At 36.0% G+C, this 10,493-nt stretch overlaps 1 protein-coding gene across 3 annotated transcripts; it reads right to left on the bottom strand.

Annotated features, from left to right (window-relative positions):
• Positions 1-929: 929 nt before the first annotated feature.
• Positions 930-9,348, bottom strand: LOC127075674 (uncharacterized). 3 transcript variants are annotated; one of them, XM_051017128.1, is made up of 5 exons: positions 9,141-9,348; positions 8,842-8,929; positions 6,948-7,540; positions 1,900-2,075; positions 930-1,811 (listed from the first exon to the last, which is right to left on the bottom strand). In XM_051017128.1, exons 2-5 carry the CDS (start codon positions 8,861-8,863, stop codon positions 1,343-1,345), a joined length of 1,260 nt encoding a protein of 419 aa, XP_050873085.1. In that variant the 5' UTR covers positions 8,864-8,929; positions 9,141-9,348; the 3' UTR covers positions 930-1,342. The 3 variants fall into 3 exon arrangements, with proteins under 3 accessions (XP_050873085.1, XP_050873083.1, XP_050873084.1); XM_051017126.1 differs by having other exon boundaries at positions 9,057-9,183; XM_051017127.1 differs by lacking the exon at positions 9,141-9,348 and adding an exon at positions 9,054-9,129.
• Positions 9,349-10,493: the final 1,145 nt, after the last annotated feature.

Below are 10,493 nucleotides of genomic sequence, written 5' to 3' on the forward strand. Positions count from 1 at the left end.
ATGTCAACTATATAGTTAATATTAATATAATATATGTAAAATTTAATAATTATAATTGCATAAATAGCTTTAATTGGTGGCAATACATAATTTTTTGTAAATAAAAAATACAACTATTAGAAAGTATATAACAAACCATTTAACTCTGGGGCCAGATCACTTGCATGAAATATGCCTGGTGAGACTATTATGATAAAACCCGAACAATTGGGGTGTTAGGTATAACTAAATTGGGTTCCTGATAATTCCTAACTACATATAAAAACATCTTTGCACATGTCTCGCAGTTTGGATATATTGTTATTTTAAAAATACACCGATAGTAGAAGCTCGTTAAAAAATCTTGCAGTGTACAAGTGTGTTTTTCACCATTCAATCAATAAACTTCATCACATCTTATTTGATATGATTCAATAGTAGAGACTTTATTGATCCAATAGTTGATTTATTCCACTTATGCGCCATAGAACTATCTTCAAATGAATTGTACTTGAGCTTTTGTGAATGACCAAGATTTTTTATATTTAACGTTAACTGATATTTATCCTTATTTAGTTATCTGATCTTGTAGAATCAAAGGTTTAAAAAATTCTGTTTCCATATTAGTAATGCGTCAGCATTAGGGGAGTTTGCTTTATTTAGCAATTTCCCATTAAGAAGACATCATCTTCAATACCTAAATTCTCAAATGGGAAACTTATGAAGCACATATTCCCGCAGTCGATGAATCTCTCTACCCTTGAATTCACTAAGTTCTCAAATAAATGAATCCAAAGGGACAATTTATTTGCGCGAATGGTTGAATTTAATGAATCCTAAGGATCGGGTTTATTGATTGCGTGAATGTGTGCTTCATGCAATCTAAATCCTAGCCAAGGACGGTAAACAGAGTCGAATTTAAAATGTTATCAGTAACAAGAGAAGAGAAAGAGCCACGGGAAATTATATCGATTCCCATTAGAAGCAAAGGAAACAGAGTCCTATATCACGGTTTATTTTAAAAAGATAACTTACCACGCCTTAGCATGTAAAAGCATCAATCCTAACTACCCATTTCACACACTCCCCAATGATTCTCCAGTCAACAAGTCAGCTTTACAGGTCGAAGCTCCCTCTCTCCTCAACAAGACTACTATTGATGTTTAGCAGTCACAGTAATGAGCCATTGACCCAACTAAAATTTTCTACACTGAAGCACAGACCTCATCACACAAGCCATGAGTGCATGCTTCCACTAGAGACAACACCAGTACTTTCATAAGCCATTTCCTCTTCTTCATTTTGTTACATATATAAAAAAACTTGAAATTTGATCATAGTAAGATCAAAAGGTGCCCTTAAATTAGGTAGATGCCCATTCAAAGTAATGGCAGCGCGCACCTCTTGTTGTAGTCCAATTTCCACATCCAAAGAAAAGGCTCCCTTGCTTAGGCCCTGGCTTTCTGATCATGCCCCTACTGCTTTTCACCCCGCAATAACAGCAGGGATGATACTGAATCACTGGGACCGGGGTATTCATATGAATCACATCCCTTGCTTTGTACGGGCAATGAGGGTAAGCACTTTGCTGTTCTTGAGACTGCTTCCAGAGCAGTGATCGATCAGCCGTCTGCCACAGAATGGAGTTGGTAATGGAAAACTTAAAACCTCTGTGCATAAGCAGTGCCAGCAGGCGAGCAGTATTTTTGGCATCATCCAAGCCACAATGAGGACGACCCTGCCAGGCCAACCCGGCTATCTCGACGGCCTCCTTTAGATTGCACTTCACATCACCAAATACCTCGCTGAAAGGAATCCTCAAGTTGATCCAGCTAACATAAGTTAAACAGAAACAATAGTCAGTTTTGAAATTACGCGCACCCTAATAAACATAAGTTACATTTACACTGCAGCATTTACCGGTTGAAATAAGGTGGCTTTCGTATTTTCTTGAAACGGCACTCAGATTCAAGCATCACACGACAGTCCCAGCTAGACCATGTAACCACAGCAAAGTTGGCATTCTTTATTCCCTTTTTCTCGAGCCATTTGTCATGCCTCAGTAGAGCCTCACTCAATGTAACACCTCTGTCTACCTGAAGCATATATAGTAAGAAATACAATTAGCAACCTTTCACCCACAGGCAAGAATAAGGGAATCTAATAGCTGACAATCGACACATAGGTTAATAACATACAAAATAAAGCATAGCAGTATTTCTCTCATTCAAGGTCAGTTTGTGTTGCACAACTTATTATGTATTCAAACAATCTGGGCACAAAGAATCTATTATACCTAAGTGGAGGTTCTTTATTTACGTCCATGTATTAACGTGTCAACCTCAAAGGATATTAATCATCCAATCAGACTGCACACACACAAGGCTGATCCCAGGAGCAGAGCCAGACTATCATCTTAGCAAGGGCTAAAAATAAAAAGTTAGTGATAATTTTTGAAAAATTCTAGAAAAGATGAGGTATAAAGAGGTTCATACGACCATGGGATACACTACCATAATGGCTAACTTTAATGATGCAATTATTTATTTTATAATGCAGTTTCAAATAGGTGGGCATATATGCATTGATCTTTAGTTATAAATTTTAAAAAATTTAGATGGGCCCCTGAACAATACTCCAGCCTACCCGCTGGTTGATCTAGAAGATGCAAGGATACAAAATCATCTGAAAATCAATCGCAACACTATACTCAACCAAAACCCAGTGAGTACATAGTAATGACTGAAAGGGGGAACAAAATCCTCTTCATTTCTCCAATTTACAGACCCACATAATATGAATTTCTGCCCAACATCCTTGTATCAATATCTTTTGCGCGTCCATATCATTAGAAAAATAACAGTATATGCTTAAAAGAAATATTAATCACATTTTTTTGGCAATCATAATTGCACCGTATATCATACTGCAGGGATAGATGGTTAATTTTCCTCTTATTTGCTTAGGTTGTCACACAACAAAGACGAGGCCAGTACATCAGGGATAGAGATAGGACTAGTGCATCTCAGACGATAGCTGGGTCAGGTGCATGTCAGAGAAAAGTTGGGGCCAGCGCATCTGAACGAAAGCTGAGGCCAGAGCATCAGGAATGAAAAGGGGGCCAGAACAGTTGTCAGAAAACACTTACAACTCATAAGACAAGGCTAACAAAAAAAGGAGCACTAAATTCAAGCTGTAACAACAGGAAGTCATGATCGGACAAAGGAAAGAGAGAAATGCTACAGAAACAGTAGGGATAAGGAGTTGTTTGCATTGGAATGTCGGTACCGACAGCCTGAATTTGAATCAAGAACAGGAAGACGTGGCGATGGTAATGTCAAAAGGAAGGCGGGAAAGGTAGCTAGATGCACTGCCATACACGGCTGTAACAGTCTGGATGTGGAGAGTATAAGATTTAGGTGAGTTTTGGGGGGTTTGGCGGTCTTGAGGAGGCGATAGCAACAAGACAAATCAAGATCGAATCAAGTTATCCTTAAATACAGTGGAAGATTCACACTTCATGTCCCGGATGCAACTCGTGGAGATCATTAACTCCTATTTTGTAGAAGTAGTGGACCACCTCAAGGTGAAGAGACAGGAAAATAAATTTAAGATTTTAAGAATTTTCTTATTTCATCCTCCTTTACATGATGGTAAGTAAATAATTACGAAGTTAGAGACCTTTGCTAGTGGGATTTTATATTATATTCTAACAACTACAAAATTTTCACCTCCAAGACAAGGTTAATGAGGAGTCTTGAAATTTAGTGGGAATCAAGAGTAGAGATGGTCTACTATAAATAAGAGAAAAGGAAGATTGGTGAGGTTATCTTTGGTTTTAGAAAGAAATTTAGGGCACGAAAGAATCAGCTTATAGAAATTTTCTATCCATTAACACTAATTTCTTCGGCATTCAAAACCAATTGCTATGAGAAGGGATTTTATAATGATTATTTTGCATATCATAAGTGGTAGATTGTTTGGACTAGTTAGACACATAATTTTACCTCAACCCTTCTTAATCAATATGGTATAAGAAGTCACACATTACGGTTTGATCCTTCCTTAGTTGTCAAATAGTGGCACTGTAGTGTAGCGGAACTTGAACAGACCACTATCGTTCTGCAATAAGCTCTTTAGTACAGAGTATTGTCAAATAGCGGCTAAAGCAATGTAGCACAGCAGAATTGGAACAGAACGCTATTTTCCACGATCTACGATTAACAATATTGGATCCTCTAACTGAGCACTAACCAATTGTGCTTCTTCGGCGTTATCATATGCACCAACCTCTAGCTGGCGTTACCCTCTGACAGCAACAATCACTTCCGACAACCTCAAATCAGCAGCAAGACTTTCAAATCAGCTCACTGCCTCACCCACATCAGACCTACTATCACCAACTGTCCTATGCACACCTTTGTCCTTTGTGTCTTTTACATACTCTGCAGACGAGTGAGTGTGTTACGTTTGAGATCTTTTTCATTTTTTCTAAGAATAGCCAGACACATACAAAACCCACTATACTCCCTTCATCTCCTACTCCACCGAACTCTCTGGCTCTACCTCCTTTGCTAAAATTTCCAGTAGCCTAACACAAATATATATGGTAAATTGCTCACTTACTACTCTTTACGCCAGTCATTTTGTCAGCATTTATCTCTTACCTATTACGCTTTTGTATTCTCTTCGGATTATACACCTGTACCCACAACAACTACAAGTGAAGCCCTATTTGAATCCCAGAAGGAGATAGGCTAAGGTTTAAAAAATGGAAATTCTAGCATTATCCTACTGTTTGTCAATAGGCCTGTACTGTTGAGATTGGCCCCAAACAAGTGTTAACAGGAGAAAATGAATAGGCTAGCATAGAATCTAAAGCAATATATTTTACACCACAATCAAACAAGACCTGGGCCTATCAAATACTTTTTAGGGATTGCGGTTTTGAAGAAAATGTTGTTATTGCCAACACTCAAAGCATGATTTACACACACTTTATGAAACAGGCAGGAGGCATGTTGGACTACCATTCTAACAATACTCCGATGGATCCTAAGTCCTAATGTGGAATTCCTACTTAAGTTTGTCTAACTCAAGAGTCCGCATAAAGTTGTGGAGTTTATGTCAACTTGACTTGTAAAGTTAAGTTTACTTACTATAAAAGATAACATCACAAAAACCCTCAAAATGGAAGGCGTGGATAGTAGAATAATGTTAACAACACAACAATAATTCAACATTGCAAACTCCAAGGTAAAGCAGGGTAGCAAAGCAGAATAATAAAGTGGGACTGTAAACTAAAACTAAGTAAGATAAAATACATAGGTTCCTAAAGTTAAAAAAATCTCAAGCTAAATGGCCAACTACAGACCTAGAAATTTAACAACAACCAAGCCTTTTTTCACTAAGTGGGGTAGGCTTCATGGATCAAACTACGCCATAATATTCTATCAAAAATCATACTTCTACCCAACTTGTTAGATCCTTCTTAATAGTTTCTCTTACAGTTTAAGACAAGTCTCCCTCTATCTCTAGCAGTTTGCCTACCCTCCATCTACTCTCCTTACTACAAAATCCACAGGTATTCTATCTACATGCCCAAACCATCTAGGCCTAGTTTCCACCATTTTTTCTACTAAAGCTGCTACCCCGACACTCTGGTAATTTAACAAAAAGTTAAATGGTGGAAAGATGCCAAAAGACATAGAAACATATAATAAGACAGCTTACCGTGTGATGAAAAGATGAGAGGCAGGAGGCAAATTCAAATAAGAAAGTGAAACAACCTTGCCCTGGGATGCAACTGAAGGGCAGTTTCGAAGATGGAATGCAAGGACACAGTTCCCAGACTGCTTACTGCCGCGCTGAGTGCTCTGCAGCACGTCTTCGTTTTCCAAAAGTTATTGCCCCCCGAAAGACGTTGTTTTCCATTTGCTGGAAAACACCGTTCCAGCACCTAAACTACTCTCTTCTCTGTGGTTTTTGAACAAGGCAATGAAGAATAAGGAAATAAATAAGTGAACCGGCAAGAAGCCATGTCATTATTGGCTTATCCCAGCTTGTTTTAGACTAAGTGGCTCAGTCACCAACTCAAGTAAGAGCAGGCCTAACTGATTCTAGCAAAGTGTAGAGTTTGGTACAGGTCTGATTTTTGATGAAGTACAAGCCTCTAACGAGTTACAATGTTTTCCCCACCTAGAAACTTAAACTCAGAGGAGTTACAAGTCAACTTGCAAGTCTGAGAACAATGCTCCGGCCAAGTTATGGAGGTTTACTGATAAGCCTTCGTTGACCAAAAATTACTTTAGTTATAAAGGTGGGAACTTTGGAATGTTCTTTGAAGAACCGAACAAATAGAGATTACCAGTTATTTTGTTAGAAAATGAAAGGATTCTTTCAAGATTTCTATTGGTTTGTTCTGTAAATTTTAAACAATCACTTAGCTAGTATATTTACTAAATATCTTCGACGACCTAAGGTTGATTCTTTTTGTAACAAGCTGGTTCATATGACATATATACACCTGCTCAGGGAGAGCATTATTTCAGGTAATTAGTGCCGATTTTCTATAACATAGGAAATTGTTCCTTGTGTAATTTTTAGATATATAGTATGATAGTTACCTATGTGGAGTGAAAAGACGCAATTCTATACAAAAGTCAAATCTTAACAAACCTATTATTATACAAACAATCCCAAATAAACATTAATGGTTACCGAGATGGGTGGCATGCATAAATTTGAATTCACATATGCAAAGGAAGTTACCATATACAATTACAAATATTATAGAAATCCGGATGTTTGATATGCATGTAGGTAGGACTGTACTAATTAGTTCAATAATAAGGACAAAATAAAGAGTTAACCAAATCATAGAATAAAGGTGCACAAAAGATTATCTTGTTCTTTTTTGTATCATTTTCTTTAGAGAAGTGAAGGCAAAACTTTTGCCATTAACATACCTGAATTTGCTGGATACCGGTCAGATCCTTGCAGAAGTCACTCAGAAGCTGATTGCAGGTAGGCTTCACATAAGTTTGAAAACATGCTTCCAGCTGACCAGTGACACTACTCACTATGACAGATGGAAACTCAATTATTTCTTGAGGATGGGGATTTTTATCCTTATCACAGGTTGCCTCAAAGTCTATGACCACAAAATACTGAAATTCTTGATATTGCTCCCGCGAGTAACCCTGAGATAACATATTAATTGGAACACACTGGAGTTGGTTCTCGACAGGATAAGGATAAAAGTGGCTCTCAAAAGCATTCATTTGACACTGCTGCAGCTTGTGAGGATTAAAATGGCAGGCTGTCCAGGCACTGTAATCATGGTGATAAGCAGGTTTACTGTGAAATTCATTGGAGTGCTCAAGAAACTCACTGCCTAAACGACGGTTGGATTCAGGAACATTCCCAGCTGAATGCGGACCAGGCTCATTTGTAAGCTCCGGAAATCCTTCCATAGAACTCCCACTACACTGAAAAGTGAAAGGGGGTCCCTTTCCCTGGAGGCACTTTAGAGATGCCTCGCAGGAAATTTGCATATTTTCTGCACAAAAAAAAAAGAAGCATGATCCCACGAGGCCAGTATAAATTTGGAAAAATCATACATCTACAGTATATGGTCAGAAACTAAAAAAAACTATTAGCACAAAAAGACAACAGATGTATTCAGTAATCAAGTTTCCCCAAAAGGACTGGATTGCTTAGATGACAGATGACGAACTATTTAGTTTTCAAATACTTCAACAACAGCACTATATGGCACAACAAACTGCTCGCACAAATCGAACAAATGTGTGAAACCTCGGACCTTTTGAATTTATCTCTAGCTTGTGGATATCTTTTATAAAAGAAGATAAATTAAAATCAAAATCAAAATCAATGTCTCCTCCAAAATAGAAGAAAACAAAATCAAAATCAAAATCAAGCACTTTTTTCTTCTTAATTCTCTCTCCACGTGAAAGGCGAAACTGATTTTACTTTGTTGGTAGTTTCTTATTACTTGCCCTTCATTACGGCAAGCAATAAGACAGAAACTTAAAAAGAATAAAAAGAACCGACCACGTAAAAAGAATCTGACTATTGACGGGCAAACTCTCCATCATGTTGTCGATGGCGGAGTCCCACCATAAGAGAGCGATGCCGTTATAGTGGATTACGGCAGAAAAACCCGCAATATCAGCTGATATTTACCATTGCGAGCCTAAAATCCACCACAAATATAAGCCATAGCACCGCCATGGCCGCAAGTTGATAACACAGCTCTCCATGCCACATGATTAATTGAATTTAAATACATTTTTCATACTTAAAATGCACATTTGAGAATAGAAAAGATATCTTCATCACAACAAAATCTTAGTCATGCTCTACTATCCAAGGAGTAACACAAATCAAAATAAAACACACAACTGCAAATTACTCTGTTTTAAATTTGTATTACAGTAAACTACTCTGTTTTAAATTCGAACAGTACTAAGCAAACACTCCATGATGGCACACGTACACTCCCATCACATCACCAAATTCAAAACCTAAGAATAGGTAAAACCAAAACCCACCACTCCTCACAACCAAAACAAAGTGTAGACACTACTCATTCAAACCCAATCCCCCCACACATTGTTCCCAACCACATCAAATCAGCGATCAAACCAAAACAGAACAACCACAAAGCAAACAGACACTAACCCCAATTTCCACATAATTGCGAACCGCACACACACTTGCACCCATAATCAAAACCACAAATTAAAAAAAAAACAGTTTAATTTTTTATCCCGTTCATGAAAACCAAAACCGAATTGAATAAATCAAATAAAAAATAAATAAAATTTAAAAACTAACCTGAATTCTCAAGGGCCATCATGATCGTGAATGTAATTGAGATCCACAGGCGAGTACATGAGATCCTCGAGTACAACAAAAATCCTCCCTAAACAACAAATTTCCAAAACCACAATCAAAATCAAACCAACTCAAAACCACAAACAAAATCACCTAGAAAGCGTATGAAAACGGAAAACAAAACGCAACAGAAAGAAAGAAAAAAAACGAACAACCTCGAAAACGTAGAGAGAAAGAGAACCTAGAGAGAGAGAAAGAGAGAGAAAGAGAGAGAGAGAGAGGGGTTAGAGTGAAATTACCTATGGCAATTTTATAAGCAAGTTCTCTTCTTTCTCTTCTTGTAATGTAATTTTCACGATATAGTTAAAAGCACACGAAGAGGAAGAGTGGGGCCCACGCAACAGTGAAAAATAAAATACGACATGCATGAAAATAAAACTGTATTGGACGGAGAGGGACACGTGTCGAGCGTGAGAGGGGGAGTTACTAGTTACTAGTGATAGTTTTCAAGTGTGTTGGGGATATTTTTGTGTTGGTTTTGTATGTGACCACCGCTTAGCGGTTGTAGATTGTTTTCAGCCGTTGGATCGATTTTGAGGGTTTCATCATCTGATTCTTTTTAATTACGCTTTATCTGTGGGCCAGTGGGGTTTTGATATTCTACGACGTTAACCGGATTAATCATTATTTATTTTTATAACATACCCGGATTTTAATATAATCAAATCAATAATATATTAGTAGTTTTTTTTTTCCGGATCATATCATATTATATATTAGATTATATATTATTATTACTCATTATTTACTTTAGCTATCTTTTGATATGTTTAAGGATTCGGTATTTTGTTATTCAATTGATATGCCTCTCTGACAAAATATATTTTATGTTTAAGGATTCGGTATTTTGTTATTCAATTGATATGCATCTATAACAAAATATATTTTATAATTTTATTTACTCTATTCTTTAATTTATTAATATATATTATATATTAGTGCTTTTAATATATATATATATATATATATATATATATATATATATATATATATATATATATATATATATATATATATATATATATATATATATATATATATATATATATATATATATATATATATATATATATAATATTTACTGAATTGATAGGCATCCATTATGGGATATTTTCTTTTTATAATTTTTATTTTCTCTATTCTTTCATATTTATTAATATATGATTTTTTAAGTGTCATAATTTATTAAATTTTAATTGTATATCTTTTATGTTTTCTCTAATTCTTTTTAATTTAAAATATTAATATATAATCACATTAAATCAATTTAATTGATAGTTATGTAATAGATATAATAGATATAGAAGTATAAATTGAAATTCACATCATCCTATTTAGTCACTTTAAATTTCGGTCTAATATGATTGTTAAGGTTAATGAAGTATTTATATGACACTGATGTGGAAGTCAACATGTATGTCAACTGGAGTGCCATTTTTTCGTGATAAAATTTGTTGGTCTCTAAATTTGTCCCAAAAATCATTTTTTTAGGGAATTTCTTAATGCATCAGGTATATTATTAGGGCACCACGTGAAAATATAAGAATGATCCAAGTTTTTGAAGATGCGTCTCCGGATGCAGTCTGAGTTGA

The sequence above is a fragment of the Lathyrus oleraceus genome, chromosome 4, assembly GCF_024323335.1.
Source record: "Lathyrus oleraceus cultivar Zhongwan6 chromosome 4, CAAS_Psat_ZW6_1.0, whole genome shotgun sequence".
NCBI lineage: Eukaryota > Viridiplantae > Streptophyta > Magnoliopsida > Fabales > Fabaceae > Lathyrus > Lathyrus oleraceus.